At 40.7% G+C, this 20,927-nt stretch overlaps 1 protein-coding gene across 3 annotated transcripts in view; it reads left to right on the top strand.

The window, feature by feature from the left end:
- Positions 1-20,927, top strand: part of cdk14 (cyclin dependent kinase 14) — a 289,130-nt gene that overhangs the window by 108,787 nt on the left and 159,416 nt on the right. For all 3 annotated transcript variants that reach the window (XM_078171996.1, XM_033640450.2, XM_033640449.2), the window contains 4 exons: positions 3,639-3,733; positions 4,363-4,442; positions 11,422-11,516; positions 17,014-17,076. In XM_078171996.1, the coding sequence (XP_078028122.1) occupies positions 3,639-3,733; positions 4,363-4,442; positions 11,422-11,516; positions 17,014-17,076 (333 nt within the window). The remainder of the gene's footprint in view (positions 1-3,638; positions 3,734-4,362; positions 4,443-11,421; positions 11,517-17,013; positions 17,077-20,927) is intronic.

Raw genomic sequence — 20,927 nt, 5'->3', positions numbered from 1 at the left:
AACTGAGGCACATTTATAATGGGTTTCTGAGACTTTTTTCTTTTGTCCTCTGCTTCTAATCATAGCATCTACTTTCACAATAAAATCTGGCCAGCTTAATTTAATATGTATAATATTCAATATGTCATTCAGTACCATTTTACAAAAATGGTTTCTAACATCCCACCATGTTAGAAACTACACATTGTGTAGTTTTGCTGCAAGCTGTACTTGTTCTAGTATGACCAGTTCAGTAGCTTATGGTAGCTAATGTTAGTTTTATGTAGATGATGTTGTATGAAGGAGTTCACTGTGTGAGTTCCCTGACTTTTAGGGGTGGGAATCACCAGAGAACCCATGATATGATATTATCACAATACTTAGGTCACAATACGATGAAATTACAATATGCTGAGTATTGCAATAAAATATATTGTGATATATTGCGATTTATTACCTTTTTTCCAGCTGCAGATGATTTCTCCAAAGGAAAACTTTGTCAACATCAGTTTTGCCTCGTAAAATAAAGGTTGAAGCAGCAAAATGTGATGCAAAGCAGACAGACTGACCAACACCACCATAAAACCTGTCAGAAATGCTGCATACACCTGACAAACTGAGCTATTGGAAGATTTAACGCCCTCTGAGAGGCCAGATTCAGCGCGTGAGCAAAACACTTCACATGCAGGTATCCTGCTAATTGAATGGCAATACCCATGTTAGAAGTGTTGTCTGTTACAACCACAGTCCGCCAATCTTGTACTGCATTTTGCAGTAGGTCTGCAATGTTTGCTCCAGTGTGACTTTTGTGTACTGCTCTAGTTTGGAGAACGTGAGACAGCAGTCGCCAGTTCTCTGTGACATAATGTGCCGTTATAGTCACATATGAATCCACTGACCTTGAGGTCCAGGCATCACAAGTTAATGCCATCCTTCCTGTTGTACTCAAAGTAGGTGATGGGCTGTGTTATTTTCTTCGGTCTCTCAGAGCTGGATGTTAGTTTTGTCAAACTAAGTGTGTCCAGTGTTCCAGTAAGCAGAAACTTATATAATATAGAATATGCTGAGCAACGGAATGGCGTAATGGCGTTTACCTAGTAACTGCTGCTGTTTAATTTGGGGTGCTTCCTGAAGTTAGATTCATTTTGCCCAGATCAAAGAAAATAAGTGTAGGATTGTTGTCTTTTAGTAACCCAGTCGCCAGAAGAAAATTTTGGCATTGTACATTTCTGCAAACTACGAATATGTTTCATTTGGTAACATGTAGTTCAGATTACATGAATATGAGCTGACTTTTTCATCAGGAGCTGGAGGGGTTGGTGGATGGTGTGATACCTAGGTGAGAGGGTTGCAGAGTCAAGCTGTAGACCACTTCGAGTGCAACAGAGAACAAAACTTGTTTTTAGCGAGACATTGGCACCATTTCTACTGTAGCCGTGATCGTGCAATCAGAACCAGGTATTTTAGGCCAAAACATGATATTTGCCAAACGATAACCAAGTGTTGTTTGTGCCTGAACATAACCACACTTATACCACTACTTTGTGGAAACGTAAAGTTGAACATATCCGCCACATAATAACGCACAAATGTTACATATGGTTTGCAGAAATGTACAATGCCAGCATTTATTCTGATGGTTGGGTTGCTTTTAGTTCTGGTACCATTCATGTTCACAGATAGCTAACCCAATGATTGGACAGTTTTGGCAGTTATCTTGCATCATCAACAGCACTACATGGGAACATGAGGGAAAATCTAATTCTGGTAAATGACAAGTCATGCAGCACTTTAATCAACCCGGTCTCATTCCGAAGTCATTGAATACTGGCGCTCGGGCAGTGACCTCAGCATTAGATACTGCCAAAAAAACTGTCTTTTCACATTGATATGTTACGTGGCTGGGTGCTGTCAGTCTGTACCAGCGCCTGACAGTGTCACAGGGAAACCAGCCGGACAACAACGAAAGTTAAGGGGGCAAAAAAATCTCTGAGTGGGGTGGGCGGGAGGGATGATGGATGGGTCCAACAACCACGACAGGCCAGTGTTCATGTCCTGTATGAATATAAATCCAAGCCCTGTTCTTTTTCTCTAGACCTAACCATTTGTGTGTGTTGGCTAAATGTAACCACGTGTGTTTGTTGTTGAAGGGAAAAACGTCAATTGGTGGTGTTGTACCGATGGAGTTCATTTAATTTGAAAGAGACTGTTTATCAACTGTACATTTCCTGTGAAAAAGGACATATTTTGAAAAGACACAAGGCATGTAACAGGCTGAAGTTGACACGGTGTCCCAGAACAGCAACAACAAACGCACTCAAGCAGACGAGGTCCGAGTTAGAATGCGTTGCTTTAATGTGTCTTATGTGCGGTTTTTTTTTTTTAATCTATTTATTTACTTTCCGGTAGCGTAATGGTTCTCTATTTTATTATGTTGATGTGATGAGTCATGCGCATACTGTATTCTTATGTTCTTGCAACTTGTGTTCTCTTATGTTGTCTTCTAATGTAAAGCACCTTGAATTTACGTGTAATTATATTATTATTATTATTATTATTATGATTGTTATTATTATGTGTTATATAAATAAAATTGCCACTGCTATGTTCTCTTATGTTACAAAGAGCTCATGAAGGAATAAGTGATCATGAGCATTATTAGTATCATTAGACCACGAATCGGCTGCATGTTATGAAAAATGACTAACAGGCAGAGACAGATGGAAAAAAGAGGCGTCTTGTGCACCAGTATAACCAGGAGGATTACTGTGGGATCAGTATTATTAAAGGACTTAATGAACTGCACAGTACCCAGCGCACAGCAGTTTTTACTGTCTGATTGATGAGGGAAAACCCCAGCTCACATGTGCTGACGGACATATGCATTACCATGGTTACCATATGATTTACAAAGATACATAGCCTACAGGTCGCTCAAGATCACTTTCCAAACTGTTTACAATGAGCTGATGGATTTAACAGTAGTTTAGCTTTTGAATTCATGCTAAAAACACACATCTATTTTCCGTACAACTCGTGTTAGGTCTGTGTACTTTCAGAGCACAAACAGCACCAAAGTTGCTCCTTTTTAAGTGGTCTCAGTGCGGTTGTTTGGTTGGCTTTTACACCAGCCCAAACAAACCTTACTAACCCAGCAAACACACTAGGGTTCATTTTAAGTGATCCAAACAACTGTGAAGGCAGCCTTAAATCATCATCATCGAGAATACATACAACATTATTGCAGCCACCTTCCTCCACAGCATCCATTAAGTTGAAGTTTTCGAGCTGAGCTAGTTTCCCCTTTTCATATCAGACGAGTATGAACATGTTCAGCTCTGGGCCTCACTTCCTCTGAACTGTTGTTACCTCTCTGCCTGTGAACTGTCAACAATGAAAAGTGTCTAAAAGTTACGAGCTGACGATTAAATGAAAAGCAGTCTTCAGAGTTCTCACGTCAAGACTTTGTGAAATTCTCTCTCCTCCTCCTCACTGACATTACACCTCCCAGATGATGCGGTGGGGAGCTTCCACATTTTAATATCTCTCATAGACTTGTAATGTCTTGTGTGAAATCCTCTGAGAGTTTTCTTTTCTGGGTTACTGAATTCATGCTTTTGTATCACCTTCTTTACATTTCTTGTTTTTTTTTTCCTTAGCCTACAAGCCCCAAGTTTGGGAAGGCAGATTCATATGAGAAGCTGGAGAAACTGGGCGAGGGTTCATATGCTACAGTTTACAAAGGAAAGAGCAAGTAAGTAGTGCGTGTATGTCGAATGACGCCTATTCCAGTCACTCTGCTTTATCATAAGAGCTGCTCATGCAGGCAGTGAATATTACATTTAATTATACAGGAGCAGCGCTGTAACTGAATGGATTCATTAAATGGAACAGCAATAACAGTTACACAGTGTAGTTTTATGTAAATAATTTTTCTTCTCTCTGTAAAACTGCAAATCCCATCATGCAGTAATTTTTTTTTATTATTTAAATCACCATAGGATGGATGTTTATATTCAACAGTCATGCTCCATTTTTTATGCTTTGCTGCTTTCCTTTCAGGTTTTGCTAATTAAATTCTAGAAAATGAAAAGTTCACACACTGTAAATGTATGAAACTCCACCGACTCTAATCTTCACAGTAATGATGTTATTTTGTGTTGCTCTTCACTACAACAGCTTTGATTGGTGAGCTTCATTCACTTGTAATCCTGTGGCCTTACACCCCAGTCTCACTCCACTGCTGCTGAATTACATTTCATTGACTTAACAATCTCCGCTGTTCTCCGGCTTCGCTGATTTTAATAGATTCTTTTTTTCTTGTCACAAAAAAGAAAAAACACAGGATTACCATACTTTGTTTGTCCTCTGTGTTGTTGCCAGGGTGAATGGGAAACTGGTGGCTCTGAAGGTGATTCGTTTGCAGGAGGAGGAAGGGACGCCCTTCACAGCCATAAGAGAAGGTAAGAGGTTTGGGAGAGAATTTACTTTGCTCAGATGTTACTGGACTACAAATAAACACACTGGAGTGAAATTTTCATGACGAATTAGTTACTTGGAAAGGTGTTACAATGCCACACTCACCCAGTTCTCCCACAAATAAGGTTCAAAGAAAGTTGATATATTTCTTAAGCGTTGTAAACAAAGCTAAGTTTTCCTTAAGTAGGACCCCAAATCCCTGTGCTTAGTGATCTCCAGTGTTATACATGTTGTACATGGAAGCCTGCTGTATTAAGACTGACAGTCTTAGCGTGGTGTACACTATAATGAGGGAACCAAAAATGACTGTTGAATATTTCTTCTAACTTCTAATTTCTTTCTGAAGTTCATGTCACCATTCAAAATGTAAAAAAAAAATCCATCTTAACTATGCATAACAAAGTTAGTAATTAACTCAATATTTGATTTTAAATGGGTTTTATATTCCATTTTTAGTGTTTGGTGTTTAATGGATGATTTTAAATCAAAATAAGTAATGAATATCAAAACACAGCATGACTTAGCCCTATTTTTTCCTGTGACAAGTGAAACAGCACATTTCAAGAACACTGAAGAAAGGAGGAAGTCAATATCTCAAAAAAGACAGAGTCCATAAAAATGGCTCTGATTTTGGGAACATGTTGAAACTATTTCACTGAAATGGCTGATTTCTTATCATGTGTTTAGTTGTGTTCGTGTGTGTGTGTGTGTGTGTGTGTGTGTGTATTTGTCTGCCCGTAGCTAATCTAGCAAACTACTGGATCAATCAGCCTAACATTTTATGTGAACATGTATAACTGTATGCTCAAGAACCTCTTGTGGTTGCAGTGATTCACAATTGTTGATTATTGGGTAATTATTGGCTGTTTTATATTATCCTCACTCCTCTTAACTGGCCCGTAGGGGCCACAAATTGTCCGGAAATCAGCTCAGTTAAACACAACAAGCCTTACCATCTGTTGCAGGACACATTCTGTCCTTCATCGTTGCTTAAAAACTGACATTCATAAAAAAAGTTGGGTCTCACTTTTGAACCAAAGCATCAGCAGATAAATTTCATACCAAATCCATCATGATACAATAAAGTTATGCTCAATATGAGAGAAAAATCACCATATACGTTATCTTCACTGTAAGGGAGCTCAAAGGGACAACTAAAGTGAGTTCAGCTGCGTGGCATTCTGGCTGCGACCTGACTTTGTTGTTTGCTGCCCTGCGTCATAACAGACCAGGAGTATTTCAGAAGCAGAGTGTTATTCCTGCTCAGTTTTGTAGACTTTAAGATTTTGTTGATTTGGTCATTTTTCCTTCGGCCATAAGTAAGTAAGTAGGCAGCTAAATGGTTTCTTTTTCTGTCTGTTTTCAGCAATACAAGTTAATTTGTAGAGCACATTTCAGAGACAAAGTCAACTCAAGGCAGTTATTATGTTTATTGTTATTACTGGTTTGTTGTGCTGTAGCCTACTGATGGACTAAGAGTCTCATCCTACTCTCTAATGTGCTATGTGTGAGCTCAGTCCTGCGTGTTCTTTAATGAAGCAATAGGAGAAGATATTCGGTCTCAGTTAATGTAGTTTATTAAGCAGTAAAGGAATAAAATTACAGAGCTCTGGGTCTCAACTTCACGTCCCTGACGAACAACAAAGGTGTGTCAGTTCACGAAGTCTGACCTCCTGTCCTTTCCCTGACCCAGTATATTTGAGCGTAACAGAGTGTCATTGTGCACGCAAGGCGTTGTCCTCTTCTCATTGGCAGTTCCACTTCCCCCTTCACCACACCACGCCCCTGCCTCGTGTTAATCTGACTCCTTCCCGCTGGCGGTGGGGGCGTGGTTCCTGTTTTGAAAGACAAGAGAACAACACAACTCCCTACACGTGCTGTACCTTACTATCTGTATATCACTTTCTATTCTTTTTACCATATATGAAACTAATTATCTAAGCATTGCGGTATGTGCTCCTCAGACTTCATGTCTCTTCCTCTCCTGTACTTCTCCACTTCTGCAAAGCAAACACATTCAGATCAGCTGAAATCATCTCAGTATTCTCATTGTTCACACATCTAAAACTTATATAGTGAAACACAACTTATAGTAAAACACATAACATCATTCTATTCCCAACACTACGAACAAAGTTAATACTGTTCAAAGTCCGGTTATGACATGGATCAAATATTTGTGGCTGTGTTTTAGTTATTAATAATACATTCATCCTCATACTTATTTTGTATCTTTTGAAATGCGGTGCAGCACATATGCTGGAAATACAAAAATTGTCTGAGGAGCTGTGATCAGCTCGAGCAGCGGTGTCGCAGCTAAAATGTGGCTGCCTTGTGGAGATCTTAACTTTACTCAGTGCATGTTTGTTGTTAACTATGAAGACATTCAACAGTGGACACAAATGACTTGATAACATGGATGTTCTTGGAATAAACATACTGAATAAAGCTAAAATTGTTGATTTCTAAAATATATAAAGAACAAAATAAAGTTAGAACAAGTGCATAGTGCCCGTAGTGGACCAAGCCCTTATGGAACTTAAATTTTCTGTTCATATGTTTGACATCGGGTGACTTAGCAGTTGTCCTTTTACATAACAGCAGATCAGAGTGTGTCCTGGCTTGGTTTGTCCTGTCAGTTGTGTGTGTGAAGCACTTAAAGATCCTCAGTTTACTGGCTGGACTTTAAGAAGACACACTCACCTCCACACGCATGACTGGCATTTGAATTAAGATGAGAAAAATGATTCTGTCTGTTTGATCTGTGTATGATCCAGACCTGATGAAGGGTGAGCTATCCTGGGCTACACACACACACACACACACACACACACACACACATGCACACAGAGTCCAAACTCTCCCTGTGAGCGGATCAGAAAGGCGCTTTGAAATTGAACTAATTCAGCAATTACTGAGCAGGAAGCTCCCAGCGCTGATATGTGAGCAGCATTACAGACTGCTGCTGAATAAAGTAATATATCCAGAGTAAGAGTTCAGTGTGTGTGTGTGTGTGTGTGTCCATGCTTATTAAAACTGCACACACTCATGCCCATTACTGGAGAAGGGGTGGGTGTATGTGTGCGAAGGAGGGAGTTGGATCTTCAAACTGGTGACAGGATCTTTGAGGTATCTGACTGTAGCACTGACCTCCTGCTTACTGCCTTATCTGATTTTTTAACAACCTTTAGGTATTCATACAGGATGAATGTATTCATGAGGATCCATCACTTGCCGGCTCTCTGAGGATCTGTGCATGAAAGCTCCCTTGTGCCCTTGGAAAAGAGCTTTGTTTTAGCTAAATTAATCACATTGGCAACTGTCTGAAAATCCCATTTACGCCTCATAATAAAAACTGCACTTATTATGCTGCTCTCACATTCGGTCCTAATGAAACTATTCCCTGTATTGCCTTACTGTGGCTGGTTGAGTTTTTCTGTCAGCTGTTTGTTTGCCTGCAAATTTGTCTCTGTAATTACAGGAGAAAGCTTTGCAGTTGGTTGCTTAAGTAGAATCACACCTTGTTTCCTGTCTAGATAAAGTATAGTGGCTTCACAGTCGTGAGTATTACCACCACAAGCAAAAAGTGTTGGGTTTTTTCTAACAAGTCAGTAAGATGATGGTGAAATAAAAATGTTCATTAAACCTGGGGTAGGCGGTTTTAGTTTGGCGTCATTGGGTAAACATCCTACAAAAAAACTTTGAGCATATTGTAATTCAAGTGGACTGGGAGAACACTGGACTTCTGCACCTCCTCTCAGCTCTTTTAGGCTTTAGAGAATCTGGTAGGAGAAGTTGGCCAATCACAGGTCATTTCAGAGAGAGGGCGTTCCTATTGGCTGCTCCAAAAATGCAGATGTATGTGCACATCTCTTTGATGAAAGCCTGATTCAATGGTGGAGAAACCTGCAGAGAAAATTGCTATTTCAGAGTTGGCAACAACTGTCTATACTGCAAAGCAACCCAAAGAAGGAAGATAGATTTATCAAAGAGAGTCTGACAATAAAGAAATTGTATTAATATCAGTGAAGCATTTCAGAGATGAGAGAAGCCATAGCCCTCTGCTAAACCAGGGTCAGCAACCTTTGCTATCAAAAGAGCCATTTTTTTCTACTCTGCAGTGGGCTATTTATCATTATGTGGTACTTAAACTTTGCAGCGTTAGTAGTGAAAGCAAACAATTCTGTCCACTCACTATGAAATTCACTATTTTCCTCCAAGACATTTTCTTTTTTGAATTTGGAATCAATAGCTAGCCTCACTAAGGAAACTCAGGACTAGCTATCACTATTGAAATTCTGACATTCTAACATTAGCTAGCTCGAATCGCAGTGCGTTCTCCACCTCGCTCCTCGCCACTGTAGACCACCTTGCTTTGAGGAGAGCGGGCAGCATCTCCAGATACAGGAACACATTCAGCAGCTGCAGCAACCTAAATTCAGCTAGCACAAACCCCAGCTCTTGGGGGCTGGACAGCCCTGACTCTCTGCTGAATTAGCAAACTTTCTGTTGCTGCCGTCACCAAGTTTAGATGCGACACTGCCAATGGTAACCAGCCTGCTGTTACATCTGGTGGTGGGGGGTTTGTGCTGGCCGAATTTGAACTGTTACAGCTAACCAAAAGTACGTCTCTTGGGCTGCTGCCTGCTCCCCTCCAGGCAAGGGACTGTGGCGTGTCTAGCTAGCTGATTCTTGTCTAATTTGTGGTCTGATCGAAGATGATCAAGAGTTTGTAATGGAATAAGATTAAATAAATCAGTGTATGGGAAACATTAGGTTACTGTGTGAAACACTTGCATATGCCCGTAGTGGGCTGGTGGGAGGTGCTAGATCAGAGAGGGAAGAGCTGAAGGAAAAGGGTAGGTGTATTTTCAAATTCTGCCTACCCTGCCTACCCCAGCTCTAAACAACAGATTTTTGGACATCTTCTAATTTTTTATTCCATTTCAAGTTATAATAGCCAATTTTTGACACCCCCCGCATTTTTTCAGCAATAGCCATTCAACTTACTTACATTCTGTAATTACCTCTTAATGTAGTAGTTTTCGTTGTGATTGGCAAAGTCCAACTTGCCTGTGCAGGACTGTAATTGCACACCCACTCCAGGGATTCTCAGAAAACAATGCTTGCGTGTACTGAACCCAAAGTGGAACAGCCTGTGCATGCATGCATTTTGTGACAATATACAGCATTGAATATTCATGACTTCAGTTCTGCCATGATGGATGACACTGTTGACTGTCTTCTTTTGTGTTCTTTAAACAGTATGTGATGGATCCTTTTGGCTGCGTTGTAAACCGATACATAAGTTGATTCTATCTGTTTCATTTCAGGACTGTTTACTGCCCCCAGTGGTTGGCACATATGTCATTTTAAACCGAACTCTAGGACCATGTATTATTAAAACACATCTTCCCTTACAACCAGTTTGCAAAAAGGACTGAAATCTCTTTCAGAAGCTTTATAATCCAGCCATGAACTGCAATGTTTTTTTGGAGACTTCTGGTGACTTTGGAGACAGACTGTAAAATAAAACCATAATGATAAATCCAACATTGTAAACAGCCTCCAAAGGCTAACAAATTCTCATGCTTCTGCATTGGAAAGCCGCATCACCAGCAAAGCTACGTGGTTACTGATGCCACATTGTCACCACAGCAACCCATGCAGATAGGTTGGTAGTGTCAAATCCGATCTCATTATTTGCAAATAACAGTGCTGACAGTCCATCTTAAAGATCTGATTTAAGAATCTGAGATTGCAGATTGGCCTGCAACCTGAACATAGCCAATGTGTCCCAATTACCTTTGCAGGTTTATCCAATCGGACCATAATTTGTCCTCAGTGTGTTTTTAGTGCAAAAGCACCTGTACTTCCATATGGTCAAGCACTATGCGATTGCAAACCGATACCCAAAAAGACATTTTTTGAAAGTGTAGAGGGACCCCAAGATAAGGCATTCTAAAAAAGGTACATGATTTCTAATACAACAAAAGTCCCTGTCACCCTAATGTAAATGACCATAGTGTAGTAGCATTTCAAGTCTCACGTCTATCACATCAAGTCTTTGGATTAATTCTCAAGTTCTTTATCTCAGGTCCAAGTGGTCACAATGCCAAGCCGAGGTTTAGGTTTAATAGCAACTAACTGCAGCCCTCACTTTTCTCTTTGGTTGGTGTTGTAAAATGAACCAGGATTGCCTCTATAAGAAATTGTTAATGGTCAAGTCACAAGTCATCCTAAGCAAAACTGTGAGTCAAGATGCAACCTGTCTCTATAAGTTGGCCATTAAAATGGAACTGTATTTCTACATTTTACTTTCAGAGCTGTTTTAATAACATTTTTACATGAGTGAGGCCATGCCCTCCAAATGAATAGGTCTGGTAATGAAATATTCAAGTCTTTCAACTCTCAGTCAAGGCTTTTAGAGGTGAAGAATTTTCCCACACAAAACTGACCTTCACAAATTCTGTATACCTTGGCTGATTGTACAATTCATTATATATCTCCGTCTATTATTTGCACAGTCCTCCCAGACTGTTCTCAAGGTTTGGCTCAGATGAAGTGAATCACGTGTGAAAGTCTCAACAAGTCTGTCCCAGAATGTGCTGATCACACCCAGCCTCCTCAGTAAGACTCAGTAAGCTTTGCCAGGAAATTAACGAGCAATTTGACCATCTCTCTGTAACGTATCATCTCACAGCTCTACTTATTAAGAATGTCTATTACATCATAAATGTGTTGACAAATGAGTGTGAGAACTCAGAGCAGTAATCCATCCTCTGTTTTCTTCCTCTGTTTTAATCTTTTCTTAATCCCCTGTATGTATGTAGTGAGGCTTATGTCAGGCCAGTGTAGCATTCTAATGATGCAGCTAATGAAGGCATAGATCATAGCAATTCTTCACTATCCTGATATGTTCTTCACTTTAACTCTCTATCTCTGTCTGTTCTGTCTCTGCAGCATCTCTTCTGAAAGGCCTGAAGCATGCAAACATTGTGCTCCTCCATGACATCATCCACACCAAGGAAACCCTGACTCTGGTCTTCGAATATGTGGTAAGTCTGCACACACTTAACTCACCCACGTGAACCCTTTACGGGCGGATGGTAGAGGTCTGAAATTAGGTTGAGGATCTGTTTTTATTGCTTGTGTGTGTCCTTAGGTTGATTGTTTTGACCTCAGTGTATGCTTGCTGATTGAGTTTCAGTTTTTAATACTCTGCCCACAGAAACATGAGCTGTGGATATTTTGATTAGCATACTCTTGTTTGTAGGGCAGCTAAAGAATGTTAAAGCAGCCTGAGCTTTTTCCACCTTAGGATGGCAGCCAGCGGCACCAGAGGCTGGTCTGTCTGTGCTCAGTACAGGAAGCCAGGAAGACATTTCGCTGGAAGGTCACTGTTATAGTACCTAAATTATTCTATAAAGTATTTAAATATTCAATTGATGTACTTATGGCCTATAGAAAAGTTTCCTGCTTGAACATAATGTTGAGTGCTGTCTACAGATGGCACCAACTGAAGTATAGCAGGGATACAGACAACCATTAGCGCTGGAATTAATCAAGCTATATTTGAAACTTCGAGGTATTTTTGTAATTTGATCAGTGTCAGATATTTTAAGCACTATCAAACTTTGAACCCAAGGTTAGTTTAATCCAGTTCACTCTGAGTGTGTAACTGTGCCTTTACATGTTTTGGCCCAAACACCCAAAAACACCTTCTGGCTTTGGAGGGTCTATCACGTGATGCCATGACACCTGGAAAGGTGCTTTTTTTTTCATAGGCTTACATTGCTTACATTGTGAAAGAGACATCAGTAAATCAGTGGGTATTTTTTGAGGTACATCAACAATCATTACAAACACTTAAATAGCCAACATTTAATTTATTATATCCTAAAGCACACAACCTCACAAAAATATGTGAAATGACCAGAACCTCTCGCCATGCCATAACGTGGTGGTGGCACGTAATATGCTAAATCAAGAGGTGATGGCACAGTTGGGTTTAGGCACCAAAACATTCCTATGGTCAGCATGCCAAAGACTTGCTCCCTCAAAACTTGGAACACCTGGGGCACCATTCTGTGATCAAACTTCACATTTTAGAGTGGCCTTTTACTGTGACCATCCCAACCTGTGTACACACCTGTGTAGTAATGATGCTGCTTAATCAGCCTCTTGATATGTCACACCTGTCAGGTGGATTATCTTGGAAAAGAAGTGCTCACTCACACGAATTTCAACAAATTATATATAGAGAGAAATACATGTATTGAATGCTTAAAAAGAAGTCTGAGATCTATCTATAGTTATGTATACACACAAACACACACACACACATATATATATATATATATATACATATATACTAGTCCATGCCCATTGGTAGCTTTATCACCTTCTACCTATGCCAATCCTCAATGCCTGTTTGCAGTTTCACATAGATTGACCACGTCAGTGAGTAGAAAAACGTGGGACAGACAGAATGACTGACTGACAGAATGACCCACATACCATACCGTGACTTAGTCATACCAAAAATTTGAAAAAAAACCCCAACATTCGGCCACAGGGGGAGCCACAGCGATCAGTCGCATTTTAGCCATTTTTAAGCATGTTTCTGTTGTTAGAGCGCCACCCAGTTGCCAATTAGAGTTAAATTTCTCCAGTCACCTTGAGGTGTCCTGTTCTACATATCTACCAAGTTTAGTAAAAATCAGTATGGCGGTTAGGCCTAGATAATAAATTAGCTCTCTAGCGCCCCCATTTTGTTTGATGGGGTCAATAATGGAGGGGTCCCCTCAATTATGTGTGGTCATATGCCTACAAAGTTGTGTGGTGATCGGTGAAACCCTTGAGATGTTATACACCTTTATGTGATGAGCCACGCCCTCCGCAATATTCATTGCCTTATAGAAGCTCAGTTTTAGTAAGTTTTCCAACTTTTGCCAAGAGGGAGCTTTAGATATTGGTCCCTAGATTATGTTCACTGAGTTTCATGCAGATCGGTCAAACTTCCTAGGAAGAGATCGATTTTAAGTGTTTTTCAAAAAAATTAAAAATGGCGGAAGTTATGGGTTCTTGATGCAAATTTGTCCTTCATGAGGAGAGGCATCTCTGTGCAAAATTTCATGTCTCTGCAACATACGGGGAATGAGATATGCCCATTCAAAGTTTGCAATTTCAGTCGGTTACTATAGTGTCCCCCTTTGGCCAATTGATGTAATATTGCTTAATTCGCATCCTCCCATGACCCTCTACCACTGTGCCAAATTTCACATGGATTGACCAAGTCAGTGAGGAGAAAAATGTGGAACAGACACATGGACAGACACGCCCACAGACAGAGTTTTCATCATTATATAGTAAGATAAATATATATAGATGTGATACAATATACTGATGCACATACATGTATGTATATATGTGTGTTTCCGCCTTCTCTCCCAAGAAAAGGTGGTTACAGATCTAGCTAATCTACCTTAATATAATGCCACTGACAGCCAGTCCTTATGTAAATGCATTTATGTTAAAAATAGATGTTGCCCCAATTATTACCAGGTTTCAGAACTCTCAAGTATAGATATACTTGGCCCCAAACATTTAGGATGACTCAAAGTTTTGCAGCGAGCACCACAGCTCCTGCTGACCACCACACTGCTTGTATTGTTAGCTAAGTAAATTACTAGTACTAATACTACTTAACTGCTAAGTAAACTAATCAAGTAACAGTCTTAAAATGTGGCATCTTCAGTGATCTCCACCAGTCATATGATTCTCATCACCCTTGATGTATCTGTGGAGAGTCTCTTGCCTCCTGCCTTCTGTAACTGCCAAGTCCTTTGAGAGCAGGGAGCCCAGACCAAAGCTTTAATTCACCCTTGCAGAAACATTTGGGTGACATCACAATCTCTGCATCTGTTTTTATCTGTAGTCTGTGACAGTAACAGCAGAAACTAGTCCACAGTGTCCCAGCAAGCAAAGGCAGCATGAAACTTTTTCAGATGTTTCAACCCTTTAAAGTGCTGCTGTTGTAAAAACTGCATGTGAACCTCTAGTTTTCCTCCTGAGATGAAGATCCCGTTCAAATCACCGAAAGTCAAAACAATAATATTGAATCATTGCCTGGGCCCAGGGGCACAAAAACTTCAGCAGGGCATCTTTACTGGTTAATATTAAAAACATTATACAAACAATATTGAAAGTCCTGAGCAGTCCAGATCCTCTGTTATCCCTCTGCATGTGTGCCAACTGACAACCACTGATGGTCACATTGATATTCAGGTCAATCTTTGATCATGAAATGCTGAGCAAGGCCAAATCTCTGAACCAGAACAAGCTTAGTCAGCTCTCCACCACTTCTCCATTTAATGAGACTGAAAACTGTGTGATGCCCTCTTTTGGTAGATATAAGACATGTCAAAGGTCCAGCTTCTGAAGGAGATCTGGTTGAGTGGAGCTCAGCAGGTCATGTTTGAATAAAGAATGAGAGCAGAGGTGGGAGGTCAGTTAACTCTTCTCATAAGAGCCTCTCTGATTATTCATACCTTTGACTTAATTTATGAATTTAGCCTGGTGGCTAATGGTTCTTTATTTGACTGAAATGTTAAATTCCAAGCTGTGCAAATGTGGGAGTGCTGGTTTCACGCTGATCCATCATCTCGGGTTCAGAGCCGCAGCACTGTTTTCCATACAGAGGACTTTCCAACCACAAAAATCAGTTCATTGTTCTCCTCTGAGCGCTAATGATGATTGACAGGATGAGGGTGACATACATAGGGAGAGGGGACAGGGAAAACAATGAAATGTATTACCGAGAGATGAAGGAGAAAGAGTAAGACGGATTGTTGAGATTGTAAATATCAGCATGATTGGAGAGCCGTCGCCTCCTCCATCCTCAATTTGCTAACAAAACACAGAGGTGAGGGGCAGGCCAGCGTAACCCCGCATGGATGTCATATGAGTCAGTAGATGGAGGAGTTGCTGATAGAGAAAACATCACCTCAGGTGGTAAATACCTCTATAAAACCAACCACATTTCTCACATTTCTTGATGTCAGAAAGAAAATGTACTATATAGCCAAACGTATGTAGACACCCCTGTCCAATAAGAGCAGTTGATTTGTATGCCTCTGCACTGGTGATAGCCGTGGTCGGAGGTATTATTTTTTTGGGAGATACGTCTGTCCATCCATACATCCGTTCATCTGTACTTCCGTACTTTGCTCTCTCCATTCCACTCCCGTGAATGTGACATCTCAAGAATGCTTTGAGGGAATTTCTTCAAATTTGGCACAAATGTCCAACTGGACTCAACAATGAACTGATAAGATTTTGGTGGTCATAGGGAATTTCAACCTCTGTCCACCAGGACTCGAGGACGAGCTGATTCAACCCAGTCTCACTCTGAAGTCATCAAAATACGGCGCTTGGGCAGTGACTTGCAGCATCACACACGATGAAAAAGCTGTGCTTTAATGTTGGCATGATACAGGGCCCGTTGCCGTTAAAGTTTAACCCAACAAGGGGGGGACACAGTGGAACAAGAATGAAAGTTAAGGTGGCGGAAGTCTGAGTGGGGTGGGAGGGGTGATGGATGGGTCCAACACTGACTTTCACCCAGGAAAGCAATGTTCGCAATGATAAAGCCAAACCCTGCTCTTTTGTCTTAAACCCAACCATGTGCGTTTGTTGTTGAAGGAAAAATAAAAGTAAATTCCTGGTATTGTACTGACGTAGTGCATTTATTTTGAAAGAAACCTTATGTAAATGGTACATTTTCTGTGAAAATGGAAATGTATTTTGAAGGATGAGAATACATATAACAGGCTTAAGTTTCCACTGCGTCCCAGGACGTCAACAGCCAATGCACCTATGTACCTTGTATGCCATATCTGGACGTGGAAAGTCTGTGACGTGTCGACATGTCGATATGTGACGAGGTCGGAGTGAGAACGTGTAGGCTGATAAGATTCTGGTGATCAAAGATCAAAGGTCACTGTGACCTCACAAAACACACTTTAGGTTGTGACTCAAGAATTCATACACTAATTATGACAAACTTTTTCACAAATGTTTAATTGGATAAAATACTGACGTGATGACATGTTATGTCTAGAAGGTTAAAGGACAATTTCACTGTGACATCATAATGTTCTGCAAAACACTTTTCTGACCATTATTCAATGTCGTATTTCTGGAACAGAGGGGGAGGAATTTGGTCAGAGACTGAACTGGTGACAATAATCCTGAAACTGTGCTGTCGTGGCTACATATGACTTTGGACAGACATAGATGTAAACTGCAACTACAACTTTACTGGTTCATGGAGGCATTTAACCATGTTGTGGTAATTGTAGTTTACATTTGGAAACATCACCTAGAGATGTGTTCAGTTATGGACTATGCTGCCTCCCAAGCTTTAAGAATTTCTCATTGTTCAAGTTCTTTATTATAATGTGTACCACAATTACAGATAGCACTTGTTGGCAATAAAAATCTCCTCATGTTACAACTCTAACATTGTGCTCTTTTACTTTAATTTCACAGCACACCGACCTGTGTCAGTATATGGACAAACACCCTGGGGGTCTCCATCCAGACAATGTGAAGGTACAGTATGCATAAAATGCTGGTCACCAGAAATGTAGTTTAATGAGCACATCATCTTAATGCTAATAAAGTGTGGATAAAAAAACAGACGGGGTTTTGCTAATAGGAACAGATTCGGTGGATGACATAATAAGTACATGTTAAGTCTTTGTTAGCAACAGTGTACAGGTGCCAGGAAACAAATTAGTGAAATCCAACAAAGGGGCAGGAGTTAAATGGGGTGTTGTAGTTTATAAGCGCATTTTAACCCCCAAGCCCTGGGGGTATTCATCTTTTCATCAAACACTCTATTGTTATTACCTCCATCATTGTCCTTGCACTCATTGCAGCCAAGCAGCATCCCATATTCTTCAATGCTCTATGCTTGTGTTATTTTACCATATACTTTTATAAACAAAACATTTTTCTGAGAGAGGTCAACCCCAGCCCCTCTCTCAAACTGGTTGGGCACTGGAATGCCTCCCAGTTTACCAGAATGAACTCTGTGCAAAGCGAAAAACTGGGGGCAATTTACAAATCATCTCTCCCTGTTCCTTATAGAAAGGAATGAGGAGTGAAGTCTGGCACCACCTTTTGGTCTTTAGTTTTACGGTGGTATGAGCTCACACAAAGACCAGCAGTGGTATGTGGAAAGCCAGCACTAATGTACCTGTGAAAGAGGGGCTGATTAAGAATAAGAATAAGGAGCTTTGCTTCTTTAGCACACATTTCAGCTACTGATGTCATAAGTCTCATCATAGGTTAACAGAACGTTATCTGGTGAATTTCAGTTCAACACTGACATCCATCAGCTTCTGGATACTTACTCCAGCTGCTGACAGAGACCTAAAGAGACTTGCAATAGTGGCTAGTCCACATGTGCACAGACAAGGTTGTAATTCTAGCTTAGGACTTGAAACTCAAAGTTTAGGACTTCACTTGGAACTTGTCTGTCCTGACTTGGGACTTGATTTGGGGCTTTAGTGCACTTTAGTGACTTGAGACTTCCTTGTGACCTCCATAACAAACACTTTGTTCCAACTCTGACAGACTGTTCCTCTCGCTCACTGATGTTTGTGAGACAATGTTAGTAACATGAATAAACAGGTAGAAAGAAGTGATGATGGAGTGAATGAGGCCATGTGATGTTTGTGTTGGTGGGGGTGTTAGGATGTTCCCTCACGCAGGAAGGTGACGGTTCAGGCTGAATCTGTTATGTAACAGCTCGTACCTTTTGCCACTGGGGATTTACATAAGTAATATGCGTTTCTCCTGCTGACAGCAGCCTCGTTGAGATTCAAATGAATAATTTAGGATTATTCCGAGAGAGCAGAGCAAGGTGTTGCTCAGCTCCCGCTGACTTTGTTACTTATTGGTGAGACGCCTGAGTTGTGGTTTCTAATCTGTTGATAGGGCTTATGGCTTTGTCCCTGTGCAGTCATGTGAGGCTGCTCTGGAGCTACCCAGCATGAATACAATAGTTGTAATAATCTGCCACAATAAGAATGGCATCTCTTTTCTTTTGGTATTCTTTAGTAAAGGGTACCATTAACCTTTAAAATGATATATTGGATATCTCTGTCATTTCTCAAGGTGTGCACTGAATTTAATTTGAAATTAGGTGTTGGGCTGGTTGTTTTGTGCTGTCAGTTTCAGCACTGAATATGTGCATCCACTTAGATCATCAATCAATGTGGCCAAGGATCAACATGTGTTTATATGACACACACCAGTAACTTGTAATGGACATGCCCAATACATATGTTTGAAACACAGGTAGGAATTTCAACAACACTGGATTTAACTAACTCTCAGTAATCCATTTGCACAGTTCACCAGCTGTCGAGGTTCTGTTGTCACAGTTACTTCTTACTCCCACAATAACCCAAAGTAAGCTGTAGAATTGGATACCCTCTAAAATGGCTAATAAGCCTAATGTGATGGTAGTGCATTTGAAAGTTAAACAAACTGCATGATGGGAGAGGGAGGAGCAGACATCAGGGAGGAGGTCTTATGAGATCTGGCAGCTGACAGGAAAACAAGCCCAGTAAAATGGCTACCAAGAGACTCGTGAGCTTGTGTGTTCTTGAGGAAGGAAGGTCTCATGCATTTGTATTGAATTCTCTTACTCTGATTGACTTACCATTACCAAGCTCTTTGTGACATTTTTTTGTTACTGAAACTATTACTGTTAGTAGATTAAAAGCTGTTTCCCACCAGTGTGATGCAGAAATGTGGTGTGGGAATACAGAAAATCTGCATGACAACTATTCACATCAGGTCCGGTGTGAATTTCCATGTTGCTGTGTTCCATTATCTATATATTTCGTGAAGAAGGCTTCTTGATAATCCACTCCACACAACAAAAATCTATCCAGACTAAGCAGCAACCTCCAGGGCCAAAAAACAAAGCCAACAAGGAAGGCTGGCTCCAGGAGCCAGTCAGTCCCCATAGACCCCCATGTTAAAATGTACAACTTTACAGCAGGAAAATTAACAAGTTCACAGCCTGGAACAAAAAAAGTTTTGGTCTCTATAGCTAATGTCCCTGTTCATGACAACTGTACAAATTTATGAATTTTTGCATAACTCTCTTGTTTCTCAGCTTGTTTCTGGCTTCTCAGTCAGACCCAGCCTCACTCCCCCACAGCGCCAGCCTCTTGCACAGATGTGGTCATTTCTGGCTCCAAAAAAAACAAGATGGTGAGGGCTGATATGCTGAAACCAATGGGTGATGTCACAGTAGCCACACCCATAATTTTTTCAGTCTATGATCCAGACTGAGAATGTCTAAGGGGCTAACGTGAACTACACAATACATAATCAGACCCAGATTCAGTCAGAACCACTTTAAGGAAGGAAACTTAATTTCCATTTCCAATATTATATTTGGCAGCATGGCTCTGTTCTGGAGCCTCTCTGCCTTTTATGGGGCTTACACAGAAAGCCTCTTCCATGTGCCTACGTGGTAAGCCTAAGGCAGGGAGAGCGCACCTCCCTGCCCCTCCATGTGCCTACATGGAAAGCCTAAGGCAGGGAGAGCAGCAGCAGAACCCCTGGGAACAGAACAGAGCAGCATCAATGACAAACAGAAATGACATTGATAATTCAGACACAGCATTAAAAAGAGGGGCTGGGGTGGAGGCGGGTTGCAAAGCAGCTTGCAGAGGAAGCAGCAACAGCAGGCAGGCCAGAGCAGTTTAAATAGGGCGCCCTGAATGAGATTTGCCAATTGGTTGCATAGAAAGAAATCATGTGACCTATCAGCTGACTCCCTTCATCAATCAGCTGATCCATCAGTTAATTAGACTGTTTGAGATCAGCTGATGTAGGTGGGATGTGAGCTGAGCTTGACATCGTATCCTGCCTGAACTACCGCTCAATATTTGATGCCACTGTTAGCTGTTGTCACTCGCCCTGTTCCGAGACCAGCATACTGTTAACAGCTGCTGGGTGATCTCAAGCCATACATTATCCTTTGTTTGGCTGTTGAGGTAGTCGTTGCAGTGTTTGTCGTACAGTGTTGGGTGTTAAGAGGCAATTTGGCAGCAACCTAGCTATGACCTGGACATATGAGATCAGCTGGAACAGAGGATTTCATTGGTCAAAAGATATATTTCCACAGGCAGTAATCTGCTGAAATTGAGGTCCTATGAATGTTTTTTAACCCCACACAAATGTTCTGCAGGGGTGTGCAACATTCATGAGAACCTACAAAATCACTTGATGAAAATCAGAGCTTTGTGTGAAACTGCTTTCAGTAAAGATTTTTATTCATTTTACATAGTGTGACTTGTAACATACCTGTTGGAGATGCTTTAAAAACATTAACAATTGCATCAGATGGTAATAACAATCATTTAACTTACCCA

Source organism: Epinephelus lanceolatus, chromosome 10 (genome assembly GCF_041903045.1).
Source record: "Epinephelus lanceolatus isolate andai-2023 chromosome 10, ASM4190304v1, whole genome shotgun sequence".
NCBI classification, from domain to species: domain Eukaryota; kingdom Metazoa; phylum Chordata; class Actinopteri; order Perciformes; family Serranidae; genus Epinephelus; species Epinephelus lanceolatus.
Note: the sequence above shows the minus strand (reverse complement) of the source record. Positions and strands in the feature narration are given on the sequence as shown.